At 44.4% G+C, this 12,488-nt stretch overlaps 3 protein-coding genes and 1 pseudogene across 3 annotated transcripts; 3 read left to right on the forward strand and 1 right to left on the reverse strand.

Moving 5' to 3' along the window:
- The first annotated feature begins 271 nt into the window (after positions 1–271).
- LOC124674692 (deSI-like protein At4g17486) lies at positions 272–2,980 on the forward strand. Its single transcript, XM_047210737.1, has 4 exons — positions 272–552; positions 1,211–1,498; positions 1,578–1,658; positions 2,277–2,980. The coding sequence occupies exons 1-4, from the start codon at positions 432–434 to the stop codon at positions 2,411–2,413; spliced, it is 627 nt and encodes a 208-aa protein (XP_047066693.1). The 5' UTR covers positions 272–431; the 3' UTR covers positions 2,414–2,980.
- A 718-nt stretch (positions 2,981–3,698) lies between these two features.
- Positions 3,699–6,586, reverse strand: LOC124677726 (annotated as a pseudogene).
- Positions 6,587–8,512: 1,926 nt separating this feature from the next.
- On the forward strand, positions 8,513–9,456 carry LOC124671630 (uncharacterized protein At3g06530-like). Its single transcript, XM_047207980.1, has 3 exons — positions 8,513–8,671; positions 9,103–9,316; positions 9,402–9,456. Exons 1-3 carry the CDS (start codon positions 8,515–8,517, stop codon positions 9,454–9,456), a joined length of 426 nt encoding a protein of 141 aa, XP_047063936.1. The 5' UTR covers positions 8,513–8,514.
- Position 9,457: 1 nt separating this feature from the next.
- Positions 9,458–12,409, forward strand: LOC124671631 (uncharacterized protein At3g06530-like). Its single transcript, XM_047207981.1, has 13 exons — positions 9,458–9,498; positions 9,593–9,710; positions 9,793–9,966; positions 10,211–10,381; positions 10,490–10,545; positions 10,634–10,723; positions 10,806–10,954; positions 11,095–11,177; positions 11,312–11,440; positions 11,630–11,704; positions 11,823–11,991; positions 12,121–12,260; positions 12,344–12,409. Exons 4-13 carry the CDS (start codon positions 10,223–10,225, stop codon positions 12,407–12,409), a joined length of 1,116 nt encoding a protein of 371 aa, XP_047063937.1. The 5' UTR covers positions 9,458–9,498; positions 9,593–9,710; positions 9,793–9,966; positions 10,211–10,222.
- The last annotated feature ends 79 nt before the right edge of the window (positions 12,410–12,488 follow it).

Genomic DNA, 12,488 nt, shown 5'->3' on the forward strand with positions numbered 1-12,488 from the left:
CTCACCGTCTCACTTACCACCGGGGCCCACCGTATCCCGCCCCTGCCGTGCGCGCGCCTTTGTGGGCCGCGAGTTGTGACTCCCCACTAAAAACAATCAGACAGCTCTCACCGTCACCAAACTAGACTAAAGATTTCTCCACCTACGAAACAACCCTATAGCATCACTGACAGACTGACCCACTGTTTGGCTGTCCTACATGTCAGCCACTCTAAAGAACGCAACAGCAAGAGCAACGCGTAGCAAAACCATCAGGATTAAGCATCAAACTAATCTTTCCCTTCCCCTCTTCCCAAACAAAAGCAAAATCAAATCGAAACGGAATAAAACCCCTCTTCCCCAAGCACTAATCCGGACGCGAATGCTGCGCCGGTGAGGAGATCTGCAGCGCCCGTGGGCATCACCGGCAGCGGCGGCGGTGGCGGGCAGGCATGGAGGCCCAGAACGGCGGCGGCGGGGGCTCGCCGGTGGTCCTCAACGTCTACGACTTGACGCCCGTGAACAACTACCTCTACTGGCTCGGCCTTGGCGTCTTCCACTCCGGGATCGAAGGTTTTGATCCTCTGTCCTTCCTCTCCATGTACTTGCTGGAACTTGATTTGGTTCGTAACTTCGTACTGTACATGGATGATGTGCGGATAGCTGCTTTGATTACCTTGCTTGGAAACATGCCAGATGTTATGTAGAATTGTAGACGATAAATGCTGCCAGGGAAAAGCTATTTCCAGTTGTGCGGGGTGTAGGGGAAAACCAATAATGAAAGAACAATAGTGAATTATGATGATGCATGTGTGCATCTATTGGCAAGGGTTGGTGGCATACCCCTGGACAGAATTGTGAGTGAGGTTTTCGTGCCAGCATTATCAGAAGAAGTATTGATTGACATGGTATTGGCAGTTTGGCACATTTCCTGTATGTGACAAGCTAAAAGTAGTAGGTGGGTATTGAGCTGAAATAACCAAATGGTAGAGTTATAGCCTTTCTCTAGCCTTTATGACTAGTTCTGTTCATTGAAAGCAATCTACATGTTACTGATCGGGCCGATTCGGATACGGAAATACGGCATTTTGAAAAAGCATGGATATGAGGATACGTTTTAGTAGCTTTCTAAATTAGAAATAAATTTACGCTTTTATCTGTATCAGTTTTTGTTGCTTGTACTGAGTTATGAGCTTGAACTCATTGTTTTATTGTTAATGGAAATGAACAGTTCATGGTTTCGAATATGGGTTTGGAGCACATGATCTACCAACAAGTGGGGTTTTTGAAGTGGAACCAAAATGCTGCCCTGGCTATGTCTACAGAAAGTCGATATGGATGGGCACAACCGCGATGTCTAGGGCAGAATTCCGCTCATTCATCGAAACTCTCGCGGGGAAGTACAGCGGCAATACCTATCATTTGATTTCAAAGAACTGCAACCATTTTACAGATGAGGTCTGTAAGAACATTACCAAAAAATCAGCCCCAGGATGGGTAAACCGGCTAGCAAGAGTGGGTCAGTATCACTAGCTTTACGTCTTTTTTATCTCCCTGGCTTGCTCAGAACAACTGATTGTATTTTGTTAAATTATTAGGTTCCTTTCTCAACCGTCTTCTACCAAAAAGCATTCAAGTCTCTACTATTAGTCACGGAGCAACTTGTCCTGCATACTCTGGTGAGATTGTGTCTCCTGCCTACATTTTACTTAATTTGCTCAGATAGTTGCCTGCTACTATTTTGAGTTAAATTGTATGCAGTTATTAGCTACAGCTTGTTGTGTAGTAATTCACATTCTAAATGACCTGTATACTTCAAGATGTTAATATACATTTTAGTGCTATTGTTCATTGTATGTTTTGATGCATACCTCTGAATTTTCCTACTAACAAATAATAACAGAACATTCTGGTTACCCAATAAATATGGTTGTGTAGTGCTAATACGTTTTGTTTTCTGCCTTGCCATTTTCTGTTAAAAAAAATCCTTGGCTATTAGGTTGGATTTATTCTTCATTGCGTACTGATCGTATTTACAGATTCGATGTGAAAAAAGAATTATCCATGGTGTTACTCTTGTTGGGGAAACTTACATAGTGCAGAGAACAATATTAAAGATTCTTGGTTTCTACTGAATCAGTACTATTTCCCTAGTCACTTAATATTTTCATGGAGTACTTACATTTGTGTCCCTTGTTATATTTGCTACTCCTGTATTTTCTAGCTACTAGTTACTGACATTCTTCCTTTTCTTTGCCATAAATGCTAATATTTGGCTGTTCTTGATTTTGTACTAGATGATGATATGGATTCAATATCTTCATCCATTACTGGGGATAGTGATGTGGATGAGCTGGACCAACACCTGCTACCAGAAGCGGTCGTTGATCTTCACTCTATACATGTGACACCAAAACTTCCCAAAGATCTCTGAATTCTCTGATCATTTTGGTTCCCTGCCGCAGTTTAACAGTTGTACACCGCAAAGGGTGGAGCCGACGTTTTGTGCCTTTCCTCGACCTAATAAACAATGCCTTCAGGTTTCTTCTCCCCAAGGGTCGAGTTATTCTTGTTCAGTTGTACTTCTCCAGGCTGCTTGTTATCCAAGTATAGTTCAATGTTGATTGTATTGATTCTTTTCTGACGAGTATTGTTGTATACGCACATAGGAATTGTCTGGTGACAAGGTCACTTTGTAACTCTTCTTTTTTGTTAGCTTCATTGCCACATAATTGTTAGGCATTAGTATATTGTGTTCTTGTGTGCTGCCACGTCCATGCAAAATGCTGCCATCCTTCGCTGCCAATGTCCTGATGTTGTTAAGAGAGACGGGATTGGCACCAAACTTTGGTCCTGTTAGCACAAATTTGGAACCCTGGTCTAGCGCAATGTTTGTATGGCCACGGAATGTTTACCCAATTAACATCATGTAACACCAAATCAATCTATTGTAATTTACATGCTGATTCTTCGTGTACTACTCCAGTGAGATTGATGGCAATACCAAGGCGGAGACTGAATCACTTAGCCAACATCAAGAAGCTATTTATTTCTTGGAATCATCAAGTGCAACCAGCATTTGGCTGGAGAAACGCACGTAAAAATCCACCAGCTAGCTCATAACACATGATTTGCACTCCTACTCACAACTAATTTATACCCAGAATCTCATGTGATAGCAAGAATCCAGTTAGCTTCGTCTTCAGTTATATGTAAAGAAGCATCTTAGACCCCAAGAAAATAGTTGCCATCAAAGAATGGCCAACACCTAAGACTATCACTCAGTTGAGGAGTTCTCTTGGTATGGCTGGTTATTACAGAAGATTTGTCAATAATTATGGGATCAATTGTAGGCCATTTCATGGCTGTCCAAAAAAGATTAATTCCAGCGGTCAGATGCTCAAATTGAGGCCTTCACAACATTGAAAAATTAATAAAAAAAATTCAAACATGCGTTGATCCATTGTGCATTTGGGCTACTTGTAGCAGTCTTCTGACAAATACATATTTGTGGAAGGCTTGTACCAAACACTTGTTCCATTCTGTATGAAAACTGGAAAACAGCACAGCCTCAACGGGCATCTTTTTGAAGAACATATGGTAAATCAACTGATAAGCAAACAATAAAATTACTACAAAAAACTATCTACAATTACACAGCATTGAGACCGTGATCCAGTGAATACATTCCCCCCCCCCCCCCCCCAACATACAGCGAGTAATTTCACCAGTATTAATCTGTGCAGCTACCAGATAACACCTGAAAGAATGATTTAAATACTTTCCCATGAAGACCTCAATCCAATAGACTTCACAAAATGCTGCATCCATCTTTTAATGCCCTGTGTTTGAACAGTGAAATTTGATGTACATTGTGTCATGCAGCAATTGTCCATAATGCCAGCGGGTGTTCTTCACAGCTATAGTCCGCCGAGAATCTTCATGATCCCCACCTGAAGCTTCCTCATCTTGCATCTTTTCTATTATCCCACTTGCCATTTCAAAAAGTTCCATCTTGTCAAGCCGTATAAGGTTCTCAATGCCTTGGGGTACCTCAGTGAGCTCATCGCAACATCCAAGGGATAATACATTTAAATGTACAAGACTTCCCTTTCGAAACTCCAATTGAGAAAGGTTAGGCAACTCATGTAGGCTAAGTTTTTTGAGAACCGGAAAACAACCTTCTGGAAAGGTCAAGCTCTTTGTGTTGCATGCATTGACCAGACTGAGATGTAACAGCCTGGGGAGCGATGAAAGCAATCTAATTGAATCTCCGTTGATCTCAGATGAACACAAACGCAACTGCATGAGGTTGTCAAGGCAGCCAAACCATGAAGGCAACTTGCCTCTTGCTAACATCCCTGTCAATGAAAGTTTCTGTAGCTTTAGTGGTGGTGGATAAAAGGGCTCCAGGTCCATTGTAACATTAGCATCTCGACTAACAATCCCCAAGCGCAGAAGGCCGCTCATTTTGGAGATAGATGAGGCCAAATGAACAAGAATGCTCTCATGCATACCAAATAGCTCTAAGCTCTTCATAAGTTTCAAGCTCCCTAAGGATTTGACTATCTTCTCATCAGCTTCAATGTATTTAAGGGTCTGTAGGCAGGTTAGATTTTGTAGCCCCTGTGGAAATACAACTGCCCTGCCAGGGGTCGGATACCTAAAATCTGCAGATTGACGTCTATACAATATCAGGTGGCGCAGGCTCTTGAGCTTTGTTATGCTAGGCGGTAATCTCTGGACCATGGACCACTTGGCGTCTAAAGTTTGCAAGTGATGTAATTTTCCCAAATCCAGTGGAAGCTCTTCAATAAGGGTGGAACGGATGCCAAGATACCGCAGATTCAGAAGATTGGACAGTGAGCTAGGCAGTTTATCTATCTGAACGAACCATAAGTTTAATATGGTTAATAACCTAAATCTAGACAAGAGTGAAGAATCCATATCTGACATAAATGCATTTAAGGAGCGAATCAATGTCATCTTTGGAACTGGTAGATGATCACTTTCGTACCGGTCAAGTATAAGATGACGGATCTTTTTCCTTGACTCCAATGGTGGCAGACACCTTGAGAATACAGTGAACCCTTCCTTTGTTGACCTTTCCAGAATCAAATCCCTGATAAGGTCATGAATGCAGAGCCGCTTCGCTCGTCCAAACTCATTCTTTAACATGACCTGCAACAGGTTACGTTGCACTAGCTGGTTCAGGTAATCATCCGCAATCTCCTCCATTGTGCTCTGGCCCTTTTCCTCGATATAGCCTTCTGCAATCCACAACCTGATGAGAATTTTCCTTTTGATCGGGAAATCCTCAGGGTATATGCCACAATGGAGGAAACATCTTTTCAGGTGATATGGCAGATCATCGATACTTAGATTCAGTATGCTCGACACTTGCTTAATTCCGGAATCACTGCTTTCATTCCATTGAAGGCTGTCGTGAACATTCTTCCAAGCAAATTCGGTTTTCTTTAAAGCAAGAAGATTACCAATTGATACAATGGCCAATGGTAGGCCACAACATCTGCTAAGCATCTTCAAAGCCCAACCCTCCAAATGACGCGGGCACTCCCGGGTGGCATCTTCCCTGAATGTGGTGTTACAAAACAAGGACCATGCTTCCTGCTCAGGGAGCGGCTCCAACATGATGATCCTGGTGGATGCTGCCAGCGAGGCAACATCTTGACTGCGCGTCGTGATGATTATCCGGCTCCCGGTTCCATCATCAACAAACGCATTGCGGATTTCATACCACGCATTGGCATCCCATGACATCATCCAGCAACAACAAGCACCTCTTCTTGGCAAGATGCCCATGCAAAGCCTTCACCAGCGACCGGTAGTCCATCTCGTCAATGTCCCGCGGCATGCCGGCACCGATGTCCCGATGCAGTTCTTTGGAAATTTTCCTAAGGAGGTCCTCTGTGGTGAAGTTCTTGGAGACAGCCACCCACGCAGCGCAGTCAAAGTGGCGTCTTGCGGCGACTTCCTTGTACACGTTTGTGACCAGAGTGGTCTTGCCAACGCCACCCATCCCGCAGACAGCGACCAGCGTCTGCCGGGAGTCGGCGTCATCCGTAAGCCATTTCATCAGTAACCTTCTGTGCGCCCCAAAGCCGACGATTTCCTCCTCCTCAAGGAAGTGCGCTGCTTCTGCCAACTTCCGGCTAGCGACGGCCACGGCGGCGCCGTCGGGAGAGCAAGCCTCGGCTGAAGAGCGGATGCCGTACCGCTCCTTGGCGTCCGACAGGCCGCGGAGCCTCGCCCGCGCCTTCCTCAGCCGTCCGGACAGAGCGAACCACGCGCCCAAGTTGGCGCAGGCGCGGACGAAGCCGCCGCCGGAGAGGAAGGCGTACTCGTCGGCGACGTCCTCCAGCTCGAAGCCGACGTCTCGCACCTGGTCCACCCACGCAGAGGCGAGCGGGTCGGCGCCGCGGCGGGAGTCGGCGAACCGGAGGAACGCGCGGAGGAGCTCCAGGTCCCGCGCCGCGGCGGCGATTCCCGAGCGGATGGCGACGAGAGCGGAGGTGTCGACGGCCGCGCTGTGGGATAGCGCCGCGGCGACCTTTGCCGAGAGGGATATCGCGATCATCTCCGCCATGGCGTAGCTACTGGGCACGGAGTAGAGTGGATCTCTGGAGAAACGGTAGGCGCGCTAAAGTCAACCGTTCGGGCAGTCGGGATGGGACTTTTCTTTGACCAACAGCATTTTTTTTTTGAGAGAAGTTCATATTACCCCTTAAATTTGTCTTAAAAGTTCAGTTGTCAATCCTCATCTCTGTTTTGGTTCAGTTTTCACCCTCAAATTCTATTAACCGAAAAATTGCCCCTTCTCCAATTTTAACTGGGTTTTCATGCCACACCAACGATTTTTTTTTTTGTTAATACCAGAACATATGTACTACTACATCTATACATGTGCTATGTTTCGAGAGTAAAAGAAAAGGAAAAAATAATTTGGCTTTAAGGGGAAGAAACCCAAAGTGACGTGTTTTTACTAGAAATAATTATGTGCACAACATCAAATCGCAAATACCGAGAATCGAACTTGGGCGAGGGGATGCCACCGGGCTATGCCTCGGTTCATCTATGTTTTGAGAGTAGATGTTTCTTTCTAGTACTACACGAATGTGTTACCTGTTCTTTCTCAAAAAAAAAAATGTGTTACCTGTTCATAAGTTCATCTTCATCTTTGTTAGGGCGTTTTCTTCCTGGAACGAGCTAGTAAACGGGAGTATGGCGATCAAGGAAGAGCGCCTCCATCAGTCAGCAACCACGCGGAGCTGATGCCAGGCCCTGCCATGATGTTGCCATCACCGCCGGACTGCATCTATCAATTCCCCAGGCCACCACCATCTAAGAGCAAGTATAATAAGTCCTAGTCAGCTGGCTATAAGGGTTAAAATAATATATTCATGCTTAGTTGGAGGAGAGAGAGGAGGAGAGAGAAGAGGAGTGGGCTCTCATGCAAGAGCCAACTCTAGCACGTGCTCCTAGGCACTTTGTGAGAGTGAAATGTGGGTCATCCATTGATAAAGTAGTACATGATTATAGCTCACTATTATACATGTTAGCTCTATGTTAGCTACAAATGACATGGCACATGGCTTATAGCCGACAGTCGACTATACTATTAAACTTGCTCTAACCCTTTGCAATGTACTTGGCGCGCCTGCCCATGTATAGTTATGTCCTGTATTCACTAATCAATCCTAGTAACGTGAGCCGATCAATAATCTATTGACCTAGTGAATTCCAACAGATCCATGGTTTTGTCCTCGATGATTGATCCTTTCGCAAACACGCACAACAATATATTTGAGCAGGTTCCTCACCTTTTTAGCCTCCACCTAGTAGTCAGTAGCTAAAATGGAGAGGCAACGTAGTGACTCTTGGGCCACTTAACCCAAACCCTAGCAGCGGCGACCTGGGCTGGAGGAGCGGGCGGCGGCCTCGGCGGGATCTAGCGGCGCCGTGATCTGGCTGGCCGGCGCTGGAGACCACGACCCGGTCCATATGGGGAGTCAACAATGCCGATCGCTTTTCTAGCGCATGTAGACATAGGCAAATACATTACTTCGTATTTTTGACCTATAAAAACCCACCAACGTGGCAAACAAAACGAGGTCAAATTGAATGAAGGGGTAATTCTGATCGGTTTTTAAAGTTTTGGGGTGAAATCCGAACTAAATCAGAGATGAAGGTTGTAAACTGAACTTTTGAACAAATTTAGGGTGGCAATATGGACTTCTCTTTTTTTCTTTATTCTCCTCTGATACAGTATTTTTCTTGTCTCTTTCGGGAGCAGCTATCCGGCCCACTCGCACGCCTCTAAATTGGGCTTCCTACGTGCTCCGGCCCATAACGTTCTCACTTTCCGCACCCCCACAAAACCGACAACTTCGTCGCTGCTCAGCTGCGTATATCCCTCTCCCCTCCCCGACCTGCTCGGCGCCGCCCTCTCCCGCCGCTCAGGGTTTTAGGGTTTAGCAGCGGCGGCGACACCACCACCCGCCACCTCTCCACGCGATGGCGTCCATCGCCTCGCAGCTGCAGGCCATCAAGTCGGCCCTCGGCTCCGCGCCGGAGGCGCCTCGCGGGCCCATCACGCGGCCGTCCGTGCTCTTCGACGCCAAGGAGGCCGCCGACATCGACCTCCGCGCCATCCTCCCCATCGCCCTCTCCGGTGCCGACCCCCTCACCTAGCGTCATGCTCTATCGATCTATGCATACTGCTCTTTTGTTTTCATGTCCTGCTATGCCTATTTCTCCAGCTCACTAATTCTCTGTTCATCTGAACACCAGCACTTGTATACTTTTTACGGTAGCTCAAGCGCGTCAGTTAGCGACCATTTTTAGTTTTTAATTTGGTCGTTAGGAGGCTATTCTCCTAGCTCCTCTGATTATTCCTATGTTTGCACTCCTGGTTCCCCTGGATTTATACTTGCGAGTAGTCAGCTGATTCTAGAATACGACATTGAGTACATCACAGCCACCCCTGTATTTTTCCACAACTGTTCTAGATCCTCACATCAAGCTATGCTAGTTTTGCACATGAAGCACCTGCAGCGAACTTTATATATTCCCTTTCAGTAACCAACCTGAATCGTCTTGCAGGATTGGAGCATCTTACTGGCGTGGACGAGAGATTTGCCAAGTACCGCAAGACGCTGTTCAGCGAGACCAGCCTTGAGCTCAACCGCGAGCAGCAAACCACCAAGGAAAACGACAAGATAAACAAGTCCATCTCCTCCTACCTCCGCCTCCTAGCTGGCTACCTGCAGCTCCCAGCGGCCCTCAAGACGCTCGAATACCTTATCCGCAGATACCTGTATGGACCAATCCTAGCTACTTATATTCATCACTCACCGTGACCTCTAGCTTATTCTTTTGCATCTGTGGACATGTTCGTGCAGGGTGCATGTTTACAACTTGGATGAGTTGCTGCTCTGCGCGTTGCCGTACGCATGATACGCACGCGTTTGTTCGGATTGTGCAGTTGGTCAACTTGGGGTGAGTGTCAGAGACTCAAGAGTTCCCGGTTTACGACTGGTTTGCAACGATTATATGCTATTAGTTCACTCAGTACCTGCTGATATGTGTTCAGGAATAGCAAGTGGGGATTTCTTAATGGTGTGAAATCCTCGGGTGCGCCCCCGCCCAGGAGTGTCATAGTACAGCAGTGTATCCGTGATAATTCTTTGCTGGAGACCCTTTCCAACTACGTAAGTTTTCATAAATTTTGGAGGATTATATACTCCTTTGCTTTTGAAGCTTTGTGTTTTTGATTTTCTTGTTCCTTTCCAGGCTACACCGACGAAGGATTTCCTTCACTCGAGGACAGTCGTCTGCTTTTGCACTGCAGTCATTGTGGAATGCTTAGGAGCTATCCCCAGGATTGATTCAGATATAGTGCAGAAGGTGTTGGGATATGTGTTCGACTCACTTAATCCTCAAATTAGGGCAGACCAAGATTACAAGGTTGGCTTGAAAGATGGTTAACTCATGTTATACATTTTTTGCAAAATTGATTCCTCAATATACTTTTTAATGTTATTTTTACAGTTACAATATTAAATAGAATTGCATGCTTGTGATCATGCTTTATGATAATACTGCACATGAACCTTTTATATTGTCCGAATCCACCTATCTTAAGTTAGTAAATATGTCATCCTTATGCTCTTGTAAGCTACATTACCGTGACGGGTTCTTTTGCGTCCAGGCTGGAGCGCTAATGATTGTTGGAGTACTGGCAACACGAGCAACTCTGGCGCCAAAACTTGTTCAAGACTTGATCCTCTTTGTTGCAAGGTCTGCGCAGCACGATGCATTGGAGTCGATCGATTTACCGTGGCTTCGTGTTACAGTGATGGCTATTATAAGTCTAGTTCAGGTTTGGTCATAATACCATTCTTGTCATATGCCCGTAGAGTGTACTCCTATACACAAGTATTGAATACATCATAGCGAAGGTTGATCGCATCATCTGTTAATGTTGCAGTCACAGTCTGTCCATGACTTCCGTAAGAAGCCATTGATGATTCTAAAAGACATCAGGTATGGTTTACTTATTGTTTTGTTTTACTTTTTTGCTCCCTTTTGTTAGAATTAAGCATTGGCAATTTGATGGTATTTTGTTTTCCAGGGATTTTTCTGGTGTACTTACTGTATTATCCAGTGAGTTCAACATTGATAATTTTATTAGGCTTTATGTTGAGTCATTGGTTGATTACAGGTAATTTTCTCATGTGATAATTGTGATTTTTTTGTATATTACTTCCATCCTGCATTGCATGACTATGGAAACATGTGAACAGTGCTTCTGATGATTCCTGCCACGCGCACCTTATTGAAACCATGGAGACTCTACCTATTAAGAAGTTTGTTGAAAGGATCGTGTGCAAGGTTCTTGGCAACTGTATCAAGGCATCACAGGTTGCACAAAATCCAGATATAAACCGCACAGGTAGTTGTCAATTATGTCAGTTCTATTTTGAACTGATCAGTCAACCATAGATGACCATCATATATATGTGTATTTTAATCTCAGTAGTTCTACATTATGAAAGATCAGTTTCCACATACCAATGCTTTTATAATCCTCAGGCACATGGGCAAAGAAGAGCTTGGTTGCAATTGAAAAAAAATATCCACTTGAGCTACGGGATGCTATCCGGAAATTTCTTGAGGTATAAGGCGACAAGTTTGTCGCTTATGTAGCTTCATATATTTATTGTAGTTTTTTGTGATTTCTGTTCCTTTGTGCTTGTTCTCCATATTACATTTTTGAAATAGTGATTGATCCAGAACATTAATTCATCAGGACTCTGAAGTTAACTCCAGTGGAAGGGATTCTACTTCCAAGTTGCTCAGCTTAGTGTTTGATGAAAGCGAGAGTGCGCCGGCTGAAATATCTGATTCTAACATTTGGTTCAGTCTGGATCATCCTAAGGTATAGTCTGATGCCGAGTTAATTTTAAATTGTAATTCTGGAATAATTGCTGTGCTATTATGCTGTATTTGATGAATCCTGAACAATCATCTCTCAGTATCCATCCTTTTGCAATTAGTTTGTCTCCTTATATTCCGTTGCCTTATATTCTGTTGCCTTTTCTAACTACATATTTTATTCATGATGCAGGCTGTGGTCCGTCAATCTGCTCTCTCAAAAATTGCCACATCTGGCATTTTGAAGAAAGATACTGTAAATCCACAGGTATTGTTTGCATCCTTCTTTGCACATGTGTTTGGTGCAATATATGGTCCTTGTTGCATTTGGAGTGTTTCCACCCTTCACGTTACTCTTTGCTTGTGTTATTTCGGTGGTACTGCAGAAATTTATCAATATGCAAGATGCAATAATACGCAATCTGTATGATGATGATCTAAGTGTTGTTCAAGCTGCCTTATCCATAGAAGGGCTAGCTGCTGTTGCCAGTCCTGTTGGCCTTCTAAAAGCGTATGATCATGTACTTGCCAAATGCATCGACATCATTCGCAAAGGTCGGTAATGTTCATTGGATGTCTGTCTGTTCATTTGTTGGCCTCTTCGTTAGTTCCTTCTATTATCCTATATCCATAGGAGTTACTAGTCACTAAGTGACTAGACTATTGTGTTCTGTGCTACACTAGGTGGTTCAAAAGCATCAAAAGCTTGTGATGTTGCTGTTTCTTGTCTGGAAAAGATGGTTATGGAATATCAGTTGCATCACGTGGAACATACGAAGGACATAGCTACAGTAGTATTCAGTCTCCTTATTATTCACCCAAAGGTTACTATTTAATCTTCTACAGTTTGCTTCCACTTTTTATTTTCCTGCACATATTCTCACTTTGGATGTTTAAATGGATGCAGACCTTCAGGGTAAACTTGAAGGCCTTGGAGCTAGCTAAGAAAAATACAATGGGATTTCTACACTAGTAGTTCTCTTGTCTATGAGCTAACAGCTGATGAAATGAAGGTGAAACTTCTTACCTGTAATGATTTGTCAACTTTGGTG

The sequence above is a fragment of the Lolium rigidum genome, chromosome 7 (assembly GCF_022539505.1).
Source record: "Lolium rigidum isolate FL_2022 chromosome 7, APGP_CSIRO_Lrig_0.1, whole genome shotgun sequence".
Taxonomy (NCBI): Eukaryota; Viridiplantae; Streptophyta; class Magnoliopsida; order Poales; family Poaceae; genus Lolium; species Lolium rigidum.

Coding starts and splice junctions, on each gene's coding strand:
- LOC124671630 (XM_047207980.1), top strand. CDS start 8,515: ATGGCGTCCATCGCCTCGCAGCTGCAGGCCATCAAGTCGGCCCTCGGC. Junction 8,672..9,102: donor CCTCCCCATCGCCCTCTCCG/GTGCCGACCCCC, acceptor ATCGTCTTGCAG/GATTGGAGCATCTTACTGGC. Junction 9,317..9,401: donor TACCTTATCCGCAGATACCT/GTATGGACCAAT, acceptor ATGTTCGTGCAG/GGTGCATGTTTACAACTTGG.
- LOC124674692 (XM_047210737.1), top strand. CDS start 432: ATGGAGGCCCAGAACGGCGGCGGCGGGGGCTCGCCGGTGGTCCTCAAC. Junction 1,499..1,577: donor AAACCGGCTAGCAAGAGTGG/GTCAGTATCACT, acceptor TTAAATTATTAG/GTTCCTTTCTCAACCGTCTT. Junction 1,659..2,276: donor AACTTGTCCTGCATACTCTG/GTGAGATTGTGT, acceptor ATTTTGTACTAG/ATGATGATATGGATTCAATA.
- LOC124671631 (XM_047207981.1), top strand. CDS start 10,223: ATGATTGTTGGAGTACTGGCAACACGAGCAACTCTGGCGCCAAAACTT. Junction 11,178..11,311: donor CTATCCGGAAATTTCTTGAG/GTATAAGGCGAC, acceptor TTAATTCATCAG/GACTCTGAAGTTAACTCCAG. Junction 11,992..12,120: donor CATCGACATCATTCGCAAAG/GTCGGTAATGTT, acceptor GTGCTACACTAG/GTGGTTCAAAAGCATCAAAA.